Source organism: Gracilinanus agilis, chromosome 3 (assembly GCF_016433145.1).
Source record: "Gracilinanus agilis isolate LMUSP501 chromosome 3, AgileGrace, whole genome shotgun sequence".
NCBI classification, from domain to species: domain Eukaryota; kingdom Metazoa; phylum Chordata; class Mammalia; order Didelphimorphia; family Didelphidae; genus Gracilinanus; species Gracilinanus agilis.
In genome coordinates, this window is record NC_058132.1 from 26,788,072 (window position 1) to 26,813,303 (window position 25,232).

At 53.4% G+C, this 25,232-nt stretch overlaps 1 protein-coding gene across 3 annotated transcripts; it reads left to right on the top strand.

The window, feature by feature from the left end:
* The first annotated feature begins 53 nt into the window (after window positions 1-53).
* Window positions 54-24,500, top strand: AKT2 (AKT serine/threonine kinase 2). Of its 3 annotated transcripts, none has more exons than XM_044671147.1 (13): window positions 54-262; window positions 2,117-2,245; window positions 3,898-4,009; window positions 11,563-11,716; window positions 11,804-11,935; window positions 12,774-12,839; window positions 16,742-16,810; window positions 17,200-17,322; window positions 19,898-20,026; window positions 20,280-20,494; window positions 20,788-20,875; window positions 21,313-21,415; window positions 21,753-24,500. In XM_044671147.1, the coding sequence occupies exons 1-13, from the start codon at window positions 217-219 to the stop codon at window positions 21,830-21,832; spliced, it is 1,446 nt and encodes a 481-aa protein (XP_044527082.1). In that variant the 5' UTR covers window positions 54-216; the 3' UTR covers window positions 21,833-24,500. The 3 variants fall into 3 exon arrangements, with proteins under 3 accessions (XP_044527082.1, XP_044527083.1, XP_044527084.1); XM_044671148.1 differs by having other exon boundaries at window positions 11,563-11,713; XM_044671149.1 differs by lacking the exon at window positions 19,898-20,026.
* The last annotated feature ends 732 nt before the right edge of the window (window positions 24,501-25,232 follow it).

Below are 25,232 nucleotides of genomic sequence, written 5' to 3' on the forward strand. Positions count from 1 at the left end.
AGAGAGAGAGAGAGGGAGAGAGAGAGGGAGAGAGAGAGAGAGAGAGAGAGAGAGAACAAACCAGTGGGTAGAGGGAGGATTTAATGGGAACAGATGGGCCTTTGGTGGAAAGCTGTCCCGTCTCTCCCTCGCAGACTCTGCTCCATCTGCTGCTCCTGGAGGCTCGCTCTCACCTAATCGGTCCCTGGCGAGGCGGTGGTAGGGCTGTACGCCACCATGAACGAGGTGTCGGTCGTCAAAGAAGGCTGGCTTCACAAGAGAGGTAAGGAGGGGCCTGGGCTCTGGGTCTAGGGGTGTCTGTGTGGGTAATAGCTGGGCATACCGCCCTCGACAGGACCTCACGCTGGACGCCAAACCTGCACTCACACCTGCCTGCGTGATCCTAGACAAGTCACCGAGTCTCTCTGAACCTCCGTTTGCCTCCAGGAAGACCAGGATCTCCAAGTCCCTTCGGGCTCTCAGACTTCCTAATCCCCCTGCATGTTTGAATAGTTGGCTCTAACCATGCCAGGGGCGCTGGGAGGTTTGCGAGTTCTTTGTGGCATCGGCTTCTCTGATCCTCCCAGCAGCCGCACTGGGAGCTGCCCGCTGTGTGCCTGGGACTGTCACCTCGCTGAAGCCCGTCCTCATCTGTGAGATGGGGCCACGTGGGAAAAGGGCCAATGTTGAGGCACCCGAGGAACCGCCGTCGTCGTCGTCGTCGTCATCGTCGTCGTCATGGGGGGGGCCTTATTCTGGGTGGGGATGTTAGCCCAGGGCTGAAGCCATTGGGTGGACCTGACTGTCATTCAAAGCTGTTGGAGCCAAGTCCACACCCTGGGGCCGGGGCTGCCCTTTTCAAAGGGGGCCGCCACATCTGCCGAATGGCCTCTCCTGGGGGGAGCCCTTGGGGAATGAGCTGGCCAGCCCGGCCCTGCCACAGCAGCATTGGGGTGGGGGCCCAGCGCCTCTTCTCATCTCCTGCTCAGCTCCATTCGCTAAGGCTGTTCCTTCATTAAACTGCGTTCCCCAAGTAGCTGCTGTTTGGGCAGTTCGTCCTGAGGCCTTGGTTAAAACCCAGGCTAGCAGGCCCATCTCTCCTTGGGGCCGGTGCCAGGCGATGAGGGGGGCCTATGGAGAGGAGGGATGTCCTTAGAGAGGCCAAGCAGACCCCGGCCTTTGGGCTCACCTTCCCGACGTCTCTTCTTGAGCATTCCCTGCCTGGGCCTTGGGCCTCACAGGTGCATTCCTTCTCTGCCCTTAGAGAACCAAGCCCTCCAGGCTTTCCCTCTCTCCAGGGGCCACCTTCTCTGGGTGCTGGTACAGGGGGAGGGAGGGAGCCTCTGATGGCATGCCATTTGGGTGGAGGGCCTGGCCTGGGCCAATTCCCCCCCACCCCCCCATACCTGCTTTGCTTCCTTCCTTCCCTCCAGGATTTCAGCTTCCATTGGACCTCCTGGTTTTTCTTAGTGGAAAAAACCTGTGCCCCTGACCCCCCAGCCCCCCAAGCCCAGGCTGGCCTCATTGCTTCACAGCAGACTGCTTTGGGGTGAAAGGGACTCTACCCAGGCCCAGAACTTGTCTCCAGTTTAGCCCCACGAGAGCCATAGCTGAGCAGTTTTCTCTCCCAGCAGCTGGAGGAGAGGGATGGGGCAGCAGCCCCCAATTAGGGCTAGAGGCCACCAATGAGCTAGAGTAGTTGCTGGGGTTGCTACCTCGGGGGTATTGCAGCTATGGAGCAGCCCATCAGTTACTGCGGTGACCTCTGCCACACTTGGGTCCTGCCCAGGGCCTGGCCCCCTCCGTCCCCTGCACAGGGCTCCTCTGCTAGGAGCGGGCACACTCCCTCCCTCCCTTCCCTTCTCCCCTTCCCATCACCTCCTCTGCTCCGCCCCTCGCCTCCCCCCTCCCTCCTGGCTCTGTTGTTGTTGGCTCCAGTGAGTCACTCCCCAAGCATCCAGGGCGGGGAATGGAACTGAGCTGGGAAGGGAGCCGGGATCTGCCAGGAGGCCTGGGCCTGCCACACTCACTCACTCGCTCACCGGCTCCGCTCGCTTGCTTCTGGGGAGGCCAGCTCAGCCCCCGGAGGGTGCCTGCCCAGCCTGCTTTGCTCTGACCTCTCCTCTCTTCTCTCCAGGTGAATACATCAAGACCTGGAGACCTCGGTACTTCCTGTTAAAAAGCGACGGTTCATTCATTGGGTACAAAGAGAGACCAGAGGTCCCTGACCAGAGTTTGCCCCCTTTAAATAACTTCTCTGTAGCAGGTTTGTTGACTAAAGGTTTTTGTTTTTTAAACTCTAGCTTCTGTCCTAGTATCGGTTTTAAGACAGAAGGATGGCAAGGGCTAGGTGACTGGATTGAAGTGACTTGTCCAGGATCACACATCCACCTGGATCCTCCTGACTCCAGGCCTGGTGCTCTATTCACTGAGCCACCTGTTGAATAAAGTTTTTTTGTGTTTTTTTTTAAACCCTCACCTTCCCTCTTGGAATCAATACTGTTTATTGGCTCCAAGGCAGAAGAGCGGTAAGGGCTGGGCAATGGGGGTCAAGTGACTTGCCCAGGGTCACCCAGCTAGGAAATATCTGAGGCCAGATTTGAACCCAGGACCTCCTGTCTCTAGGCCTGGCTCTCCATCCATGCAGCCACCCAGCTGCCCCTGAATAAAGTTTTAAGGGGAGTTGGATTAGAAGACTTCCTTGAATCTTCCTGAGGCCGGGTAGCCCTAGGGAGCTTGGCCAGCCTTTCAGAAGGGGCAGGCAAGTCCTTGGTGCCCCAAGTGGGAATGAGCCCATCTTCCCTCATGAGATAGCGTCACTGTCTGTGCTGATGTTTACATCAGGTTGATTTGGCCCTTTCTGGTTTATGCTGTGTGCTCCCTACTGTGATGCTGGAGGGCGAGCAGTGTAGAGGCCCACAGCCATGTGGCCTTGGGTCTGGGACACCAATACCAGGCCTCTCGACACTGCACTGAGCCACGACTGAGACCTCAAGGACTGACCAGAAGAGGCGCACAGATGAGGGGCTTGAGGTGGGGCCAAGTCAAGGCTGATAGGTTCTTTGTGAGGTGGTGGTGGAACAATGGGAGCCGGATTCAAATCCCAACTCGCTTACTGAGTGTGATATTGGGCAATGCCCTTAACCTCATTCATTTGTCCTTAGTTTCTTCACTTGTAAAATGAAGCTCTCTAAGGCCGTTCCATTGCTAAATCCATTTTGGTAGATGTGATCATCACAGTTTTGTTGCTCAGTTAATCCAAATCCACCATCTTACAAAGGGAGAAATTTAGAACTAGAGAGGGAGTGGGACTGACCCAGGGTTCCCCAGGAGGTTAATGGTAGATTGGAACTCAGGTCTCTGGGCTCCCAGTCAAGGGCTCTCTCTAGAACCCTCTATTTCTGCCTCTATCCTTTGGGGCTCCCTGGCTGGGGATCCAAAGCCAAAGCCTTCTGTTCTGGGGAACTGAAGCACATGGTGGGGCTGGGCATGATGGACATTCCTGTGCACCCTGCCCAGTGAGGGAGCCTCAGCTTCTGGGCTACATGCACAGGGCTAAAGGCACACAGGTGCCTGCACTAATGTGATCAAGCCTCCCAAAGTGTAGAGGCCCACCAGGCCGGTTTGGGAATAGAGCCCGATCCAAGTTTCCACTCTGAACAGCAGTGAGATGAGGCCCATGAGTGACCGCTGAAACTCCAGCCTGGAGAAAATAGAGGAGACCTAGTCTTAGCAAAAAAGATGCAGAAAATGAGCATGTGGTCATTTCAAGAGGAAGAGACTTAATCCTGGTGGAAATCAGGGAAGGCTACCTGGAGGGAGTGGCACCTGAGCTTGGAAGGAAGACTACAGAGGGCAAGGGCAGGGGCACCTGGCCTGTCTATGAGATTGCCCACCCTCCCTTTCCCTTCCCCCTAGAATGTCAGCTAATGAAAACAGAGCGACCCCGGCCCAATACCTTCGTCATCCGATGCTTGCAATGGACGACGGTTATTGAAAGGACGTTTCACGTGGATTCTCCAGATGAAAGGTAGGTCTGCTTCCCCTGGAGAGGAATCCCCGGGCCCCACGGTCATTTGGGGTAGCCAGTTTAGAGAGTATTTACAACATTTCTCTTGGCCCTGGCCCCGGGTCCTGGCTGTTTCTCACCTGCTCAGCCCCCTCAGAACTGTTCCTGGTCCTCATACCATCTTGCAACATGATAGCTAGCTAGAAGATAAGGACTTTTAAAGTGGAATGTCTTCTCCACCCACCCCCACCCCCACCCTCGCCCTCGCCCAAGTCCACTTTCAGAAAACTGAGCCAGAGAGATGGCAGAGTGAGAGGGCAGGAGCCAAGAGAAAATCTAGAGAAACCAGGGGCTCTGGGCCTTCGGGCCTTCTGCCCTTCAGCCTTCTTAATGCAGGGGAGAGCTCAGAGCATCACCACCACCAACTGGCCTTTCTCCATTTCCTTCAGTGGAAGGTAGAGGTGATAGCTATTCCCCCTATTTTATAGATAAGGACACTGAGCCTCAGAGGAAGGGAAGTGTATTGTTCAGGGTCGAACTGCCAAGAAGTATCAATGGCTGCATTTGAACCTGGGTCTTTTGACTCCATACCTGGCATTCCTTGCTCCACTGTTCCCCCTGCTTTCCCCAAAGGGGACTCCTGATTTGTCACTGCTAGAGCCAGAGGGGGACCCCTTTTTAAGGCAGAAAACGAGAGAGTGTTGTCTGTGGGAAGATCAGTGGATTGGGGCTTGGAGTCCTCTTCCTTTGTAGCTGTGTGACCCTGGGCAAGTGATTTACCTCTCTGGGCCTTCGCTTCCTCAGTTCTAAAACTGAAGGGGCACAGACAGACTAAATGATCCCTTCAGGTCTTTCCAAGCTCTAAAATCCTAAGATCTCAAAATTTGAAGGAGGTTTTTTAGGATAAAGAAAAAATAGTCATAGAAGGATACTTTGGGAGCTTATTCCCCTAGGACAGGGCAGAGGTTAAAGACAGAGGCTCAAGTGGGTTTTGGCAGGTCCTTGACTTGATACCAACATTATATAAGGGAAATTTGGGGTGCTATATCCCTGCTTGTGCCCTGTGCCCTTGGGATGCTCTGAAGTATGCCCAAAGCTTCCCTCTTCCAATCCCTGATACATTCCCCTTTCAGACTGAAACCTTGGGCCAGATGGACCAGGCCATTCACTGTTATCCCTTTCTGGCCCTTTGGTAAAATGGACCAAGCCATTCCTTGAGAGCCCCTTCTCCACCTCTAGACTCTACCCACTTGCTGAGAAGGTCATGTCTCCTGAGCGGGGCCCTAAGCCACATGGTCACCCTCAGCTCATGCCTTCCCCAAACACTTTTTCCAGCTCCACTGACCTGTTAGGTTTTTCTTGGCCTGATAACTCTCATCTCCAAGGAGGTTATTTAGTCTGTAAAGTGTGATGAAAATGCTCAATATTCTTGTTACCATTCTTCTTTTTAAACTCTTACCTTTCATCTTAGGGACAATATTAAGTATCGATTCTAAGGCAGAAGAGCAGTAAGGACTGGGCTAGTGATGGTGAACCTTTTAGAGCAGTGATGGGCAACTTTTTGAGCTTGGTGTGTCAAAATTCGCCAAAAAACTGAGCATAACTCGGGTGGTGGGTCACTTCGAGAAAAAAAAACCCATAATTTCATGATATTTATAGTTTAAATAACAAAAATGGGTAATTTTATATATAACTATTTAATAAACCAAAATAGGTAAATTAATATGGGTAGAATTGGCAACTATAGTGCACAGTGTCTACACTATACTTCAGCAAATGTTTCATCCTTGGCATGTGACCCCATACTTCTTTGTATGCGGCTGCATGTGGCTGCGTGTCATCAAAAATAGCTACACATGTCAGTGCTGACACACGCATGTCATAGGTTTGCCATCATCGTTTTAGAGCCTGGGTGCTCTCAATCCACTGAACAACCAAGCTACCTCTGGTTGCCTTTCTTGTCACCTCTTGCCTCCCTGTCTTTATCTTGACTAGCTGGCTTTCATGCCCACAAAGTTCTCCCTCGAACTCTTGGCCTCTTAGAGTTCCTAGGTCTCCTTAAGGCTGTGAAAGTGAAATTTGGGAGATGCCATCTAAAAGTATATATATATATTTTCTATGGACATGTGGAAATTATCAAACTACATTTCCCGTGGTCCAACGGGTTTCCGTTTCCGGTTCTTTGGGCGTGGGGACACCTATGTCACCACGCAGAGGTCAGTTTAAATCTCCTGGGTTAGGGGGGAGTCGCCCTCTTGGCTAGCAGATTTCAGGAAGAGACGGGAGGTAACAATAATGGCTGGGCGGCAGTTTTAAATTCTTACAAGCACGTGGTCTAATGACTTTATCTATCAGCATGGTTTTAATTAAAATACTAATTTATATTATTATAGCAACCTTCATTATTTTTAATCTTTATAAGGCTCAGCTTGAGCACCACCTTGGAGATGAGACCCAGGCTCTGACCACACCTTCCACTCCCCTCCTCCAGCTTGGAGCCCCTTTCTCTTTGCTCAGTGTTTTCCTCTCAGTGTACACATTGATTTCCAGAGTCCAGTAGAGGGGCAGCTCCTTGAGGACAAGGGCCATTTGATTATTGTCTTTATATTGCCAGCACCCAGTGTAAGGCCTGGCACTAACACTGGACTATGTGGATCCCTGGATCCTAGGGCCATTGAACAAAACTTCCTCATTTCAGAGAGGAGGAAACTGAGGACCATTCCACGAGGTGAAGTGTCCCAGGCAGGATTTGAACCCAGATGTTCTTGCTTCCAAGACTGTTCCTCTCTTCAGTGTCCCCATGCTGCTCCTATGGTTAGAACCATTGTGGCAGTTCTCCAGGCCAAGATCTGGCTTCTCTTTGCCCCCATTGGATGGTCACCACATCCCTTTGTCAGCCCTGTTCTCTTGGTCCTGCCAAGGAGGGCTTGGATGAATCTACTGAGCTTATCCTGGGAGATTTCAAACCCTGTAAGCTGTCCAACCTTGATCCAGTTGGCACTATGCCTCCAGCTTAATTCTTTTGACCTATGCTTTCCCTTTCCTAGGACACAGGTCCCTCTGCAGAGACTTGCATGGGAATTCATGGAGTTCTGGTTGGGGTTTATCCCAGTTTTTCATGCCCTTCAAAACTTTGGTCATTACTTCTGGCTTGGCCTCCTGGCAAACTGGTGATGAGATCTTGTGGGAGGCACAGTGCACACGACTCCTCTTTCTGGCTAGGTTTTAGGGTAGAAAAGAATGAAAGAGGTCATCTTGTCCATGGCCCTGATTCTGGACAGGACTATATTTATGTCCTCCCATTTCGTAAGAGCCCTGGGCAAAGATCTCCAATTCCAGGACTGCTGATCTTCCCATAGGCTACGAAGGCCTCTCCCCACGTGGGCTTTTTCATTTGAGACTGGGACACCCTCAAGGCCAGGAGTGTCCAGGTGCCCAAGTATATGGGGGATGCCTAAACTTCCTTTTTTCTCTTGGAAAATTCTAAATTTGCCATAGCTCCGAGTGGAGTGAGAGCCATGTCCTTTATCCAGAATGTATTTGGCTAGTTGTGGTAGAGAGGGATCACAGGATGAGAGGTCAGTAGAACTAGGTGTTTGTGGAAGTTTCTTCATGGACAAGCTGTCAGTAAGCCTCTGCCCTTCTCTGGGTGTCAAGGGGCTGAATCACAAAGCTGGCAGAAGCCACAGAAATTGGGCCTTTTTGACCCTGGAGACCAGAAAAAGGCCTAAAGTTGTGGGGTATCGAAGGGCTGTTCTGGCACCATTTTCATCCCTGTAACAGATGGAGATTGGGATAGAAGCAGGAGGGAGTGAGGCAACACATTGCATAGATTTCCTGACTGTAAGGTTTGGGCAGGAGTGACAAAAAGGCACAGGGAAGGTCTTTGCCCTTGACCAGTGGAGTGGAGGGCAAAGGTGGTGGGAGGAGAAGGGAGGAGGAAAGTGAATGGGGAGAGATCACCTCCCCCTTCAGGGGATGTTGGCATCAGGCCCCCCAAATTGTTGGTGAGTTCTGCCCTGGAGGGCACCAATCCTGAGATTGCTGAGACATCTGAGCTCTGTGTCACTACCCCCAAAATGATTGCAAAATTCATTTGGCCCACTGGTCAGTGTGCCTGCAATCTGCTCCTTGCCCCATTGTAGCCTTGTGGCTGCTCTTCAGGCCCCACCATGCCCATCTGTTCATTACATTTTATCGTTTAAACCCTTACCAGAAGTTCTAAGACAAAAGAGTGGCAAGGGCTAGGTGATTGGGGTTAAATGACTTGTTCAGGGTCACACAGCTAGGAAGTGTCTGAGGCCAGATTTGAACCTTCTAACTCCAGGCTAATGCCTTATCCACTGTGCTACCTGGTTGCCCCCATTCAGTCCATTTTAATTTATCAAGCATTTATTTCATGCCTACTGTGTGACAAGCACTGGGAAGTCAAAGGCAGCCTGAAACAGACCCTGTCCCCAAGGAACTTCCCTTCTTTTTGGGGAGCTGGGAGGAAATACACAAAGTGAATGAAGGAATGAATGGATGGATGGATGGATGGATGGATGGATGGATGGATGGATGGATGAATAAGAAGTCATTCTCCTAAGCTCTCACCATGTGTAAAGCTCTTTGCTAAGTGCCAGGGACACAATTAGGAAAGTTAGGGCTGCTGGCCCTCAAGAAGCTCACATTCACATGCAATGTTTCAGCTAAGTCATGTGAAGGGCCTGTGATCCTTAGTGTATAGCAGCAAAATAGATGTTATGCCTCTTCTCTAATGTCAACTCCACTAAGATAATCCTCTCAGTTTCTGATGCTGATCCAATGGACATGGACAAGGACTTTGGTGATGAGACCTTTCCTTTACTGGGTCTTCAGGAACTGTGGCTGCAGCCCCTGGGGCAGCGGCCAGGCAGAATCCCTACGGGGTGGTTACCCTGGAGGATGGCTGAGGCCAGTGGGTTAGAGGCCTGGCTATCCCCAGGGCACTTGGGCTTAGAGTCCTGGGCCTCCTCCATCGGAGTCTGATGAGAGATGATGGCCAAGGTGAGGATGGTGGTTTGACCTGCCTGACTCACACTGCTTCCTTTCTCTTCCCCCTCAAAGGTCTGACTGCTTCACAAGGCCAACTAGCCTGCCTCGTGAGGGGCACTTGGTTGGCATTTGGTGGGGAGCTGAGCCTGTAGGAGTTGCCTCTTCTCAGATGATGGAGATGAGGGCTGATCAGGAAGTAGGCTTGGTGGTCTGGGCTGCTGCTACCCCTAGGGCTCTTGTGCCTTTTGCCCATGGGTAATAGTTGGTCAGCTGTTGTTACTGTCAGGGATGAAGAGGTGGGCCGTCTCCCTCCCCCCCTCCCAAGACAGCTATGGAGGCTGGGCTGGAAGTGAGCCCATTGCCTTGGAAGGCACTGCCGTTCCCTGGACTCTTGTGCTCAGGTCCGAATGGAGGTGGTGGCCATGGTTTGTCTGGTTTGATTTGCCCAGCACATGCTGCCTCCTGCCTCCCCCTCAAGGTACCTTGCTGCTTGAGTTGGGTTAGCTTATGTGTCCTGTGAGTGGTCAGTGGTTGGCAGTTGGTGGGGATGGCTAGTCCTTTTGTGCATCTCTAGAAAATGCATTAATTTTCAAAGCCACAGATTGAATACAAAAGACAGTTTGTCATTAATAGAACAGGGGTTCCAGAGGGCACAGGAGAAGCAAAGGGAAGAGTGGAAGGAGAGGGATGTCCACGGGTACACACGAGGGTGCAGGGAGTGGTGGTCAGAGAAGGGAGTTTCAGCTTCTGTATCCCCTGGGATTGTGAATGGTGCTGGAGGAGAGAGGCGAATTGTCAAAATACCGTTCACTTCATTGTCAGTATCTGAGGAAGTTTCTCTGTGAAGGGGCTGGCAGATGTGCAGCCTTGGCCCTGGGCTTCATGGTCAAGGCATCCTGAGGCCAGGCTAGTCACAGAGAGAGGGGAGGCAGGCTTGAGACGTTTACCCTAAGCCACAATAAACTTGGCTTGGACCTGGGATTGACTCCAATTTTGAGTAGATTCTCTCCCCAATAAACAGCCACAGGGCTGCCCAAGATGACTTTTTGGTCTAGAATTCACAGGGGCTGCTGGGTCAGCAGATCTACTTGTCCCTCGTCCCCATATAGCTGGCTAAGGAATAAGCAGGATCCTTTAATCCCCAAACCTAATGATTCTTTCCAGCGGACCTTTTTCAGGAAGCTGCTCTGTGTTTGACCCAGATTTAAGCCTCTGATCTTGGGGAAAACATCTTGTGAAGGCAGAGACTCAATGAGGGGCATTGGCCTTTGGAACACAGTAGGGATTGGTTGGAGCAGAGGAGGTAGACGTTACCTTAAGGGAAGCACTCTGCTGGAGCGACATAGATGCCCTTAGAGCTTGAGGCTCTTGGGGTCTAGCCCCAGATTATATGCCACTTCCACGCACTTCCAGAGGGGTCTGCAGTGGCCTTTACTGGAAGAATTTCAAACTACCCTGAGGAGGTCTAAGAATTGTTTTACCCAGAAGCAGGGGCTAACCCTTTTGAACCCCATAAGCTCATTTCTAGGCCTAAAAAGTCATTGGTCTTCAATATTTGGGGTGTATTTCCTCAGGTCAGAGTTGATGGGGACAGGGGTATGTTCTCAGCTCCTGTTTTCCATGGAAGTCCTTAAGGTGATCTGTGATCTCATTTGGGTGGCCGTAGAGCTGTGGCCCCAACGGGTCTCGAGGTGACTTTCATGAAGCATTGTGGCCCAAACAGTCACTGTCTGGCCAGGCCTGGCGTGATGAGGCTGCCCAGCATTAGGCAGGCCAGTCCTCCAATGCTACATCTTTGGCTCATGAGTAGCCAGGCTTAGGCTGGTCAGAGTTGCTCTTCTCAGGGGCTTGAGCATATCTTTGAGGACTTTAGTGGAAGAAGAGCAGGGCCAGAAATGGTTGGTCTGCTGGCAATCTGAGCCAAAAAGCAGTGTGTGGCAGAGAATGAAGGCCGTGATCAGAGGTTTAATCATCTCCCGGGCCAGTCGGCTGTGGCGTAGGAGAGTGGGCCAACACCAGGAGAGTCAGAATCGAGCCTGGCTGAGGAGGAGGTGGAGGCACCCTAGGAAACAAGCTGAATGAGTCATGTGACAGTCAGCTCCCTCCGGGGCTGTGATCTTACGATACATCGAGGATGCCTCTGGCAAGAGAGGTGACAGGCCCTCCATCCTCTGCCCGGGTCCGATCCTCTCTGGGATTAGATCTTGGCACTGTCTGGAAGAGGCACTTTATAAAGTAATACATAGTCATTCCAGGAGGGAGAGAATGCCAGCTATTTGGGGAACTGGGAAAGATCTCATGCTCAGTGCAGATGAAGGAGAGCCTTATAGGCATGGGGCACGGCCAGTGCAAAGGCATGGAGATGCGAGATGGGAGTATTGCATTTGGTGGCATCACCAGCAAGCCAGTTTGCCTGGAATGAAAGGGACAGAATAGGAAGGCTGGAAAGACCCAGCCCAGCCCTCGGAGAATGTCGGAGGGGCCGTGGCTGGGTGGGAGTTTGGGGCCGCACTTTCCTGGCTGACAGCCTCTCTGTGGCTTGTGTTGGTGTCCCCTAGGGAGGAGTGGATGAGGGCCATCCAGATGGTGGCCAATAGCCTGAAGAATCAGGAGCCTGGGGAAGACCTGATGGACTACAAGTGTGGCTCCCCCAGCGACTCCTCCGTGGCCGAGGACATGGAAGTGGCCGTCAGTAAAACCCGGACAAAGGCGGTGAGTGCCGGGCCGGGCCGGCTTCTTGGGGCTGCCCACGGCTTTCCTTTCCCTCCCTGACTCGGTGCCCTCCCCTGTTGCCTTCAGACCATGAACGACTTCGACTATCTCAAGCTCCTGGGCAAAGGCACCTTTGGCAAAGTCATCCTGGTGCGGGAGAAGGCTACAGGGCGCTACTACGCCATGAAGATCCTGAGGAAGGAGGTCATCATCGCCAAGGTGCGCGGGCATCTGCAGGCAGCGGCTCGGTGCCCCCTGGTGGTCACAAGAGCAAGGACAGCCCGGCCTAGCAAGCTAGAAAGCTCACTGAGAGCAGGGACCAAGGAGCAGGAGGAAGCTCTTCCCGGGGCAGGCCCTGCTCTGCTCCTAGGGGGCCAAGCCTGCCCTAACACAGCGAGCCCCGGGGAGCAGAAGACCACCAGGGGGCCTAAGGAGGGGCTTGCTGGTCCGGGGGGGGGGGGGGGAAGATGGAGCAGGTTCAAGCTCCTGGGCCGGAGAGGAGTGGGATTGGGCTCCCCAAGCCACACATTTCCTTCACAACAATCTTGGGAGGCGAGTAGCTCAAAGAAAGGCCCCTTTTGACAAATGAGGTGACACGTTGCGTGTTCCTGGGGCACCATCTGGTCTGTGTTAGCCAGGGGCTGGCGGTGTTGACAGTTGGCTGGACCTGCGGCCACAGCCCCAGGTACTAATAGGATCCGGGCCATTTGGGCAAGTTGCTCCCCTCCCAGGCCTCAGGCAGCTTTCTCATCTCTGAAAGGAGGTGGTTAGACTAGCAGGCTGTGAGTGTCTGGCCAGATCCCATGGTGCTTTGTTCCCGGCTAGCTGCTTAACACGTAACCCATGAAGAAGGGCCGAGTGTCGGACGTTAGAGCTTCTCCCTAATGCGGGCAGGCGAGCTGGCCTTTTTCTCCTTCCTTTTTCTGGCTAACACCGGTGGAGTCTGAGGGGTTCGGGCCCTAAGACCAAGTTGCTGTGGGATTTTCAGGGCTCCCCATCCTTGTGGTAGCTTTTCTCAAAGGTCAGAACTCACCTCTCTCTGTCTGTCATTCTCCAGGATGAGGTTGCCCACACAGTCACTGAGAGTCGAGTCCTGCAGAATACGAGGCACCCATTTCTCACAGTAAGTAAGTCGGGTCTTTCCATTTCGGGGCAGCCGGATAGAGCCCCAGGGAAGGGGCCTGCTTTGTCAAGCCCAGCTCTCTCTGGGATAGCATTCAGCACCAGATCCCTTCAGAGAACTGATGTCTAGGGGGACATGCTAAATAAGGCAGGCCTCTTGATGAAGTGTCAAAGGATGTCATCTCTTTTTGGGTCAATGCCATTTTTAATGTCGTGGTCACTTCCCAATACTCCTCTTCCCTGCCCCTCATCCCCTGGGGAACCAGGAAGCAATCTGGCCTTGAGGTGGCCTTGTTTGCTGTCTGTGGTCCTCCACCTATCTGCTGAAGTGGGATGCCTGTTGGAAATGCTGTGCTCATGGATACTGCATGAAAAGAAGGCTTTCTTGACTCCTGGGATCCTCCCATAGCACCTGCTCTTGGAGGTAGCATTTTCTAATCCCCGAGGTGACGAAGATGCCTTCTTTTGACTTTGTGCTTTAAGGTGGTCTCCCCACCTCCCCACTGCTGGGGGACCTGTAGGAACTGTCTGTAAAAGCCAGATGTGCTCTCCATACTTGGAGAGGACTTGAGTGGAAGAACAAGGCCAGAAACAGTCAGTCTGCTGGCAGTCTGAGCCAAAAAGCAGCGCGTGGCAGAGAAATGAAGGCCATGGTCAGAGAACCACAGTGTAGAAGAGTGGACCAATGCCAGAAAGGTCAAATGTAATACAAATCCTCCTAAAGATTATCCTCAAAGATTTTATCGAGATGCTAAAGCAGATCCTTTGAGCTGCTAACTCTAGGTAAGGTCATCTGCAATTTTCCCTGTATTTAGTACCTACCCTCTTTGAGATCTTGAAAATCAGGCCCTCCAAGCTGTCAGAGCTGTTGCCTTCAGCACAGATCTCTTTGGTGTGTCCTGGGTCTGGCCCGCTGTCTTTGTACCTCAGCCACGTTTGGTGCCATCTCTACTTCCTCCTCTTGGCACAGAAGGTTGAATTGGAATGTTGTCTATTCTGCACAGAGTTCTGCAGACACCTTTCCTTCACTACCTTTTGCTGTTTTCTGGGGTGATATCACTCGCAGTCCTCCTAATGTTCTCCCCCTTTCCACACATGAGTTTACTCTCTGAATCAGCCCTGCCCCTTGTTCCCGTTTCCATTAGGAAGGAGATCAAGAGAGTTTATGGACCTTCCTGGTCTCCTCATTGTGCTTACTGGCTCCATGCTGTAAGTCTTCCCCTGGTAGTGGAGGTCATAGTCCGTCCAGGTCTTCTCACCCATGTCTTGCCTCAGTGCTCTCATAACACACCACCTGGCCTCCTTTTTTGCTCTGATGTTTCCTAATGACCTCTTGGATATTTCTTTTGGAGGGTATGCTCTACTCATGCCCTGCTTCTTGTTTCTTCACTGCCCCAAGGGTTCCCTGCAGTTCTGAATCTTTGGAGGTGGTGGTATTCATATTGCACCATCCAAGAGCATTAGCAGAAGGACCTTGATGTTCAGGGAGCAGCTTGGGATCACTGTGACTTGCACAGCAAGGAAGTATTTTCCAGATCTGAACCCAGGGCTTTCCTTCTCCAGGCCTGGCTCTCTATCCACTAAGCCACCTAGCTGTCCCCAAGGAGGACAGAGGCCACTGAAAACACACAATTGCTTTTTTCAGCATGCACCTTTGCCCGGTCTCTGGGATTCTGCAGGTCTCTGAAGAGGTTCTTTAGCCTTCTGGTGTTTGATGTAATCTTAATGCAATGTTATTTGCACTTTTAGTAGCACTAGAGAATCTTGTCCACATAGATGCTGCTCAAGACCTCCTCTAAGACAAAGGAGACTTTTACTGTGTGAACAACTCCCTCTTTCACACTTCGGTCTGCCATAATTTCTGCTTCTTTTGTTTTGTGTCCCCTACTCCCAACCTGACCACTGCTTGCCTCTCAGGGCTGTTTCCAGACCATCTCTTGGCTGTTGTCACTCAAGGACATCTCATTTGAGGTTAACTCTAGCTGTTGCCCACTCTGGATATGGGCCACATTTTTTATAGGCCTCTAGGTCTTTTTTTCCTCAAAGAATTTGGAGCTTGGCTTCCTGTCTCACTCTCTGCTCCATTGCTGGACTTCCTGTTCAGAGTCTTCAACATACACAAAGACATCTCCAGCACCATCAACTCCCATTGCCTCAAGCCAAGTGCCTCAATCTCCACGCATGGATGTTCATTCCATCTCACTCACTAACGGTGATCTCTGAATATGTTCTTTTCTCTCTTTGTAACAAAGACAAAAAAGGGAAACAAAAAAAGGTTCTGAAAACCAAGCTGTGCCTGGTCACATTCCCTTCTGCAGCAAAGAGAGGAAGTGTGCACGTCTTCAGCTGTTCTCCTGGGCACCACCACATTCTCCACCATATTCACAGAATGGCCACCCCAGTTCCGGCACTAGCCACCATGCAGGAGCCGGCCTCTTCTTACCTTTGCCAGTATCAGGGAGTGGGCTGAGGAGGAGCCTCAGATGTCTCTAATGAATAGTGATCAGGAGTAGTTTTTCATGAATTTCTTCCTTTGAAAACAGCTTTGACCTTTGGGACATCTTCACTGTCAGAGATTTGGAAACTTTGAGAATATTTTCTTTTGGGATCTGTTGGGGAAAGCTTCCTGGAGGAGGGGCAGCTTTGCCTGAACCTCAAAAGAACAGGAGAATATTGACACTTTTTTTTTCTCATTTCCATTGCTTATCCAACTTCTTCCTGCTCTCCATAAAATGAGGCCACATTGGGTGAGGGATGCTCCCCACAATAAGAGAGACAGATGAGTGATGGTCAGCCTCTTCTGAGGGAGTGAATGGCCATGTGGACCAGAGTTCAATTCCTGGCACAGTGAAAGCCTGGGACTACCTACAGAATAAAAGGGAGCAGGATTTGGACCCTAAGTGCTGGGTATTGGCATCTCAGTGCAGCTCTTACTTACTCTTCACCAACCTCTCCTGTGTCTACCTGTTCAGTGAGGTTGCCAAGGATCAAAGTGTATTGACTTGGTCTGGAGGACCTTGCCAGGTCAGAGACAATACAAGACAGGATGCCCACCATCTACAAAAGATGTTTCTGATTACCTTGGCAGAACAGTGGCACCCACTATACCCATGTGCCATTCTACTAATGTCTTCTGGTGTGGTGTCACTGAGAATGTGGCTTGGCTCCTCTAAGACTGTGTCAAAGACTTGGAGGTGGTAGGATGGACCCCTAGAGGAGGTCACTGAGTCCAAGTCCTCAGTGCTCTGATGATGCAGCCTTGTCCCTTCTGGGCAGCAATGCTTCTCTTAGCTCCTCAGATTAATGTTCTTGGGATAAAAGTTGCACGGTTAGAGTGCCCACAGTCAGACCAGTGGCTCGCATTAGTCTAAAAAGCTGGAATGGGGTTGTCAGGCCCTATTCGGTCCTGACCTCAACTTCCTGGGCTCCTGCCATTGGCTTCTGTGTCTCCTGGTGACCTTCTCAGTGCATTGTTTTCTTTCGCACCATCATAGTACGAGTGGAAGAGGCTACACAGGCCTGTGCAATATCTTGGGTTTTCACGGGTCTCCAGAATTAAGGAGTCCATCTGCTGTTGCCAGCTCTCATGATGAGGACCAGACTGGCCCCAGGCCGCAAATACAATCTAGAAAGATTTAAGGAGTCAAGCCCGGAGTTTGTGTTTATAGAACTAAAGGAGTATTTGAGTAGAGGAAAATAGCCTTGAAGGCCCTCTGCCCACCAGCCTCTGTGCCCTGGAGAGAAGGCCGAGCATGTGTTCACCATCATCATCATGGCTAACATTGAACACTTTGAATGTTTGATTTGCAAGTACTTTATTTGTAATTATCTCATTTGGGAAGTTAGGTGGGTTATTCAGGGTCATTGAGGGAGGAAGCTTATGTCTTTCTCTCTCCTCTCTAGGCACTGAAGTATGCCTTTCAGACCAATGACCGCCTGTGCTTTGTGATGGAATATGCCAACGGTGGGGAGGTGAGTGGTGGCACCTCTCGGCGAGGAGCTTGATCTCTCAGCTTTTGCCTCGTGGGCTTGTTGGCAGTTATAAGATGGTCTAGAACCAGAAGGGATGGGCTACACAGTGGGGGAGGACACACCACATCAGGGCATGTCACAGACATTTTCAGAAATCTGAAATTAGCACCACCTGTGGTGTTCAGCTGCATTCATTGGTCCCCTCTCCTTCCCCTTCTCCATCCTAACCTCCTCCCCAAATGCCCTGCGGCCCCAGGGGCTGCTTTCCCTGAAGTGCTCGCTTTGGGGCCAGCAAGTGGGGGAGTGTGTGTGCACAGCTGGGCTGGGCTGGGTCCTGGGGGAGGCCTCTCTGGCCACCTCGCTCAGCCGGCCTCGCTTTCTGCCACCAGCTCTTTTTCCACCTGTCGAGGGAGCGGGTCTTCACAGAGGACAGAGCCCGGTTCTATGGGGCCGAGATCGTCTCTGCTCTGGAGTACCTGCACTCCCGGGATGTGGTCTATCGGGACATCAAGGTAAGCTTCCTCCCGGGGTGCCCAGCAGCCCCAGGATACGTACCCCTGCCTTGTCTCCCATTGGCTTCTTGGCACCTTCCCTCCATGGACCTCCCTCTTCCTCCTGGCAGAATCTGCCTCGGGCTGTGGCTCCCTCATTAGAGGTTGGAGCCTGGAGCATGCCTCAATCTTTCCATCTCCAGAGCCCAGCACGGGAGCTCGTTCATACGTGTTTGCTGCATAAACGGAAGCCACAGTAGAACCCGGCCAGCCGATTAATGTTGTTATTTTCTATTTAATAATATGAATCCAGTGTATAATAATAATAATACTGTTGGCATGGATGGATAGCTGGCAGTCTGCATCGTCAGAGAGAACTTCCCCAGCGATGAGGCCATGTGGCCTAGAGGATAAGAGGCTCCACTTGAATCAGAGGCTTGGGTTCAAATTCTGCCTCTGCCACTTGTTAGCCATCCAGCCTGGGCAATGCAACTCAGTGGGGAGTAGGGTCTTGTTAAGTTTACCAAGCAATGTATCTCCAAGCTCTCATTTGAGCCTCCTGATGAGGCCATCAGGCACACACTTCAGGCATGCCTGTCTCCATTTTACAGATTGGGGTACTGAGTCTCTTAAGATTTTAAGTGGCTTGCTCATCATCACCCAAGAGAATGAATTTGAACCCAAGTCCAAATCAGCAGTCTCTGAGTACCTGCTGTGTTCTGAGCACTTAGTTGGACTTGGGAGCTCACAAAGCTTGTGTCTGTGCTCCCATGGGCCTCACTTCTACTAGCTGAATTGAGCCTAGAAATAGCCATCCTCATAGGAATGCCCATAAGCACATTACTAAGAAGCAAAGGAGGCTCAGCTCCAGGCCTGAAGGGAAGGTCCTCTGATTTGGGCAATTGGGGACAGCTTTCTACAAGAGGAGCGAGAGGAATTCCAGAGGGGAAAAGGGAAGCCTAAAGGCATCTTGGGTGGCCTCAAAAGAGGTACTGGAGGGGCAGCTGGGTGGCTCAGTGGATGGAGAGCCAGGCCTAAGGATGGGAGGTCCTGGGTTTAAATCTGACCTCAGACACTTCCTAGCTGGGTGACCCTGGGCAAGTCACTTGACCCCCATTGCCTACCCTTACCCCTCTTCTGCCTTGGAGCCAATACACAGTATTGATTCTAAGAAGGAAGGTGAAGGTTTTAAAAAAAAGTCACTGGCCCCACACCCTGGGCCCTGCTCAGACCCCATCTGGGGAGCATTCCAGGCAGGGGGCAATGGTAGGAGGACATGGAGGAGGGCTGCCAGGGTGGGGAAGGGCCTCAGAGAGCATTGCAGGAGCTGGAGAAGACTTAGGTGATGCACAATGCTTGTCTCGTGTTTGAAAGTCTGGATGGTGGAGGAGCTGTCCCAGGGGAGGGTGGTGGGTGCTGTGTCCTCAAGCAGAGGCTGGACGAGCACTTGCTCCCTGGATCTGGAGAGCTACTGAGGTCTCTCTGGTTGTAAACATGAGAAGGAAAGCCTGGCCACAGGACATGTTGTAGGGGAGGGAAGGCTGGTCCAGCTTAGCCAGAGGGTTAGCGTGCATGAAGCCTGAGGCACCAGTCATAGGAAGCTTGGAATGCCCACAGAAGAGTTTGAATTTGACCCAGTTGGCCATAGGGAGCCAATGATGATTTCTAAGCTGAAGAGTGACCTGACCATCCCAGCTCTGCTGGATAACCCAAGACAAGGTATTTAAGCTCTCTGAATTTAAGTTCCTTCACCAGTAAACCAAGGGGGTTGTTGGACTTCAACTACGCCCCCGTGACCCTAGCATGAGGTCCCCGTGGCAGGAAGATGAGTGTGGCCAGCAACAGGAAGAGTAGAACCAGGGTTCTGGTTAGCTCTCTGCTGAGATGCCGTCTTGTCCCCCTTAGACTAGGCACCCAAGGCAGTCTTTGTGTTAGTTTGGTGCTAGACCAACTCACCATGGTCTTGGAGACACAGAATGTCAGAGCTGTAAAGGATTGTTGGAGGAGGCCAAACCCGTCATGTCACAGAGGAGGCCTGGGGAGAGCAGCCCAGCCAGAGACACCCAGGACCAGCTGGTCATCCCTCCCAGTCCCTCCTCTTCTGCAGTCTCCCCGGCCCAGAGGCACGTGGGTGAATCCTGCCCTGGACAGTCACTAGCGAGGTGACTCTGGGCCAACCTCCTGGCTTCCCTCTGCCCCGTGTGAGCCATCTATAGAGTGGGGACAAGGACACCACCTCTGTGGGGCTGCTGGGACCCGATGGCATCAGACAGAAGGGACTTGCAGACCTGAAAACATGAGATAAAAGTTGGCTTGATGATGAGAGCGACTCCCTACCCAGCTTCTGCCCATCCAGGTCCTGGAGAGGTCTGAGCATAGGATGAGGAAGGGAGAGTACACACAACCCTGGACCAGGCCTGGACCTCAGCCTTCTCATGGGTCAGTGGCAGGGTCAGACTCCACTGGGTCTACAGCTCGTTCTAGTTCTGAATCCTGTGATGCCGAGGCGGTGGCGTCTCCAGGCAGGGGCAGCTCTGCTCTGCCCTCATCGGGGCCATTTCTAGGGCCTTGCTCACACTCCCTGTCTTCCTTGTAGCTGGAGAACCTCATGCTGGATAAAGACGGGCACATCAAGATCACCGACTTTGGCCTCTGCAAGGAGGGCATCTCTGACGGGGCCACCATGAAGACCTTCTGTGGCACCCCAGAGTACCTGGCCCCTGAGGTATCTCGAGAATCCAGGCTGTGAGACAGGGAGCCCTCCAGGGTGGGTCAGGAAGGGACCCCATGATAGGGCGGGGACGGGGTGGATTGTCAGGTTCATTTCTGGAGGGCAGGACCATGTCTGCCCCCCCTGCCAGGGAGGCTTCTCTCACCCTGCCACTCCCTGAGGTGATTTTATGGCCTGCAGACCAGGGGATCCCTTGTGTCAGGGGCCCCCGGAGCCTGAGGTATCTGCCTCTCCCCCCTACCCCCAGGTGCTGGAGGACAACGACTACGGGCGGGCAGTGGACTGGTGGGGGCTGGGCGTAGTGATGTACGAGATGACGTGTGGCCGGCTGCCCTTCTACAACCAGGACCACGAACGCCTCTTCGAGCTGATTCTCATGGAGGAGATCCGTTTCCCTCGCACGTTGAGCCCCGAGGCCAAGTCTCTACTGGCTGGGCTCCTGAAAAAGGACCCCAAACAGAGGTGAGCCCTGGCATGGGCCTGGGGACTGCCTTAAAGGGTGGTGGGCTGAGTTCTGCAAGAAGAGGTTTGCAGGGTGTGTTAGGGGAAGGACTCCATTCTGAGCATGGCTAGGCCGTGAGGCCGAGGTGCTTTGACATTCTGTGTGGCTGAGGATGAGCTGAGGACGCCGTGAAGGGCAGAGTGGAAGGCACAGGTGTCAAACCCGAGGCCTGGGCAGCTGGAAGGAGGGGCGCACAGGAAGTGAGGAATAGCTGTGGGACAGGAATCCCCTGGCATTGGCTCTGTTGTTGCAGGCTGGGTGGAGGGCCCAGGGACGCCAAGGAAGTCATGGAGCACCGCTTCTTCTCGGCCATCAATTGGCAGGATGTCTTACAGAAGAAGGTAATAGCTGTGTCCCTCTGTCCTGGGCCCCCCCTAAATACAGGGTCCAAAGAGGCCCTAGGCAGGAGGCAGAGCTCCACTGTGGAGGACTGCATTCCCTTCCCAAGATGTCCTCGGAGGATACCTTTGCCTCCTGTTTCCCATAGAGCTTCCCTCCTCCTGACTCTTAGGAGATTTGGGACAATTTCCTTCTCCTCTCTGGGGCTCTGTGCCTGATCTCCAAAGGCCCAGCTAACTTGACTGTCCCAGAATTGACTCTGGTTCTCTGATGCCCTGAGGAACCATGGAGGAGGAATCCTTCGGGAATAGGGTAGAGGTGTAGGCCTCCCTCCCACCCCCAGGGGACAAACAGGCCACCCTTTCTGTGGCCCAGGTCCCTGGGGGGGAGGAACATCCCAAGAGACATTGGATGACCCTTCTCTCCCACTCTCCCCCAGCTCCCTCCCCCATTTAAGCCCCAGGTCACGTCGGAGATTGACACACGGTACTTTGATGATGAATTCACAGCACAGTCCATCACCATCACCCCCCCAGACCGATGTGAGTAAAGCCCCTTCCCACTAGCAACCTGAACCAGCAGGGTTCCATGGCCACTGCTCTGGGCTCAGTAGGTGGCACAAGCCCCACCTCCCTTTAGATCCTCAAGTTGAGGGTTGGGGTCACCTTGATTAGGGCCACTGGCCCTCACGCCTTTTCTCCTCTAGGAAATCTCTCCTTTGTTGGCTGCAGCAAACTCCTAGTGTTTACTGGGAAGCAGGCCCCTGGCATTGAGTTTATGGTGTTTGCGGGGCTGGGGCCAGGGCTGGCCAGGGGTTGGCATAGCAGGGGCGCAGCTGGCCCTTCTCGCCCTCAGAAGGCTCCTCTTGCCTTTTTGCAGATGACAGCATGGGGTCTCTTGAGCCTGACCAGCGCACCCACTTCCCCCAGTTCTCTTACTCAGCCAGCATCCGAGAGTGACTTGACCGTTTCAACGGATCCTGGGCAGGATGGACAGGATGGCTGCTGAGGCCATAGGCACCTCCTTTCTGGGTTACTTTGCCTGTGGCCCCATCCCCACCCTCACCCACATGCTTTTCTTCTCCTCCCTGACCTTGCCTGTGAAGGATCTGATCCTTCATCTCTCCTGCCTGATGGTCACTTGCTAGCCCTGACTGGCCCCGGTGGGCTCAGGCAGGGAGAGGGCAGAGGCGCAGGGAGACTTTTTAACCAAGCCCCAAGCCCCCCACCCTGCTCCCAAGGTACTTGGAACTCAGTGAAAGCCAGCTCCCTGTTGGCCTTGTGACCTGGACATCCCTAAGGGGAGAGTGGAAGCCCTCCCAATCCCTGCCCTGACCAGGAGGCTCCTGGGTTCCCATATCTCCTGGGCCTGAGCTGTTTCCTCAAGGGTCAGGTGGCAGATGTGGCCAACCTTGTCTCTGACTGGGCACGAAGGATGTCTTTGCCAGTCCTCAGAAGGAACCTAGGATCCCTTCTCCCTCTACTGGCTTAGGGCGAGCTGTGGTGCTTTATCCCTGGACTGTCAGCCGTCAGCCCTTCTCCCTTGGCTTCAGATTCCCGGCAGTTCACTGGCCCAGCCTGGCTCTGCCCTCAGACCTTATGCCCAAGTCAGGAGAATGCCCAGCAGTGGCCCCCCCTTGCCAGTGATGGGCAGGCAGCTACTAAAGCAATAATGTCTTCGTACCCGAGCAGCCTTAAAGCCAGATGCCCCCAAAGTTGGGGTGCCTGCTCATGCCCTGCCACCTTCTTTGTAGTGGCCCAGCTAAGGCCATCTCTGAGCAGCTCCTCCCGGCTGCCTCCCTTTTTGCCCTCTGGCATTTCAGAAGCTCCCTAGGGTAGCATAAGGGCAGGATTGTAGGGGCTTCCCTTCTTCTCTACCCCACGTCCCCAGTTTCTTCCTCACTGGATGAGATTGGCTGAGAGTAAGGGGAAGAGCCTTCTGCCCCTCTCTCTCCACAGACCCAGTGGGGTGCTCATTAGGGTGGTGCAGCTGTGGGCAGCTCAGGCTGCCTGGAAGGAAAGCGGCCACTTTCTCTCTAAGGAGACGCAGGGTATGGGAGCAAGCCCTAGATGAGCTTGGGCAGGCCTGGCTCTACGTGCTGAAAGCTGGACCCCCAGAGCAGTAGCCCCCCTGTTAGGGGGAGAGCACACCTGGGGCAGGAGCCAGAGGATTGGGGACTTGCCTTACCGTGGGCACAGGGAAGCAGGGGAGACAGCTCTGGCCCCCCTGGCCCTTTCCCCTCTCCCAGACACAGCCTCCTGGCCACCCTGGCTTGTGGCCACCCCACTGGGAACTCGGGACCCTCTCTGTCCCAGTGCCTTATCTGGTTAACGCAATGGCCTCTTCCTCCCCAGAGTGAAAGGGGAAGCCCAGGGAACATCGGGGATCGGAGGCATGGGGGAACTTTGGCTTCTGTTTGATGAAGGCTCTGCTAGAGTCTTGTCACATCTCTCCCCTCCTCCCCATCTTAGCCTGCTTTCCTTCCTCTTTCAATATCTTCATCTCCCTCCTGGGGCTTGTACATGGCCGGCCAGGTTCTGATCCTCTCAGTTCCAGTCACCCCATCCCCATTCCTCAGCCTCCCCTAAAGCTGCTGGCTGGGCCAGAGCTTCAGACGATTGGGGTGCCCCAGGGCAGGCTTCCTGGGTCAGCCCCCTCCGCCCCCAGCAGAGGCTTCAGGGCATAGCTATAACAGGAGCCCAGGGCCCAGGTGGCTGGAAGGGCCAAGTCAGGGCCTTGGAAAGGAGGGCGGGTGGGCAGGCCACACCAGAGCCATTGGGAAGTGGAGTTCCTGCTTTGGGCCGGGCCCGGTAACACGTCCTCCACCCCCCCCCCCCCGAGTCCCCCAGGGACTGGCAGGGGGTTTCCAACTGTTACAGATTCCTTAACGCAACAGTGTTCAGGCTCCCGGCTCCTTGGGGGTTTCAGAAAGGAGTGACGGGGCTGTTAGGTCAAAGTTCTCGGTTCAGGGCATCTGCCTGAGGTGACCCCATTTCCCTTTCTACGTCTCATGAGGCCTGCTGCCCATGGGGTACCAGAAGAACCTTACGATGGGGGGAGGGCCGGGGGAGCCCGCCACAGGGCCCCTCGTCAGCTGGTTGGGCTCTGCCGAAACCCAAGCACTTAGCCCTGAAGTCCTGAGGGTTTGGGTACTGCGCCTCCCCCCACTGCCCTGCCCCGATGTCTCCTTCTGCTCACCACAGACCGATCCAGTTTGTGGGGTGGGAAGGGGACCTGCAGGCCTCAGGGAGGTGTTGGAGGCTCCCCCAACCCATCTGCCGCATTCCTTGCTCATTTCTGGATTGGAAGCAGGGAGGACCAAGCAATGGCTCCTCACAGCAGATGCAAGATCTCGGGCTTGGGTCCCCTTTGTGTGTGTGCATGTGTGCGTCTGTGTGAGTGTGTGTGTATACATATACATACATATATATGTATATATGTTAGGGATGGGTCCTCCCCCAGGATCCTTGGGGTGGGGAGAGTGGGCCAGGGATGGGAAGGGCTCCTGCCCCACCCCAGGGACACCCCCACCCTGGGGGCTGCTGCAGCTCACAGGAAACAGTGCAATGGGACATGAGGGTCCCTCCTGGCTTCCTCCTTTGGGGGTGGGGGGTGGGAGGTTTTCAGTTTGGGGGTTATTTTTTTCCTCATGATGCAAGGGAGGGGGCTGGAGGAAGCCAGGGATGGCAAAGGGGTCGTGTGGGGATGGTTTTGTGTGTGTGTGTGTGTGTGTGTGTGTGTGTTTCTGTAAATCATCTTAGCTATTCTTTCTCGACTTTGTACGGTACTGACAATTAAAACATTTCAGCCAAATTGGGCTTAGTTTGGTCTCTGCCCACGTGGGGCCCCGGCCGGCCAGCCCTCCTTGATCCCTGGGACACAAGTTGGGAAGGCGTTACCTGAGCCTGGCCCTTCAGGGCAGCTGTAGCCAGACTCTGGCTGAGGACAAGAGACTTGGGGGCCCCGATAGGCGACTAGGCAGCTGTTCAACAAAGCTGCTGGCCCCTGGAGGGAATAATGCAAGGTCCAACCGCTCCAGGATCTGTGCTGGAAAACCCAAGGAATATGGTTCAGGTCCTCGGCACCCCTAGGGCAGCCAGCTGCCAGAACCCCAACGCACCCACTGAGAGGATCCTGTGGGGAAGGTGATGCTGCAGTTGGGTTTGAATCCTCCCCAAAAGCAATGCCCATTCCAGGCCCAGGAGATGGCAGAGAGCCACGAGGCAAGGAAGGCCAGTTTGGCTAAGGGTGAAGCGTGGGGCCAAGAAATGGCTGATGGGGAAGGAGGCCAACTCAGAGGATTTCAGAGAAATTGGCACTACAGGTTTGAGCATAAATCTCAACAGTTCTGGAGACCCT

Coding starts and splice junctions, on each gene's coding strand:
- AKT2 (XM_044671147.1), top strand. CDS start 217: ATGAACGAGGTGTCGGTCGTCAAAGAAGGCTGGCTTCACAAGAGAG. Junction 4,010..11,562: donor GTGGATTCTCCAGATGAAAG/GTAGGTCTGCTT, acceptor GGTGTCCCCTAG/GGAGGAGTGGATGAGGGCCA. Junction 17,323..19,897: donor TGGTCTATCGGGACATCAAG/GTAAGCTTCCTC, acceptor TCTTCCTTGTAG/CTGGAGAACCTCATGCTGGA.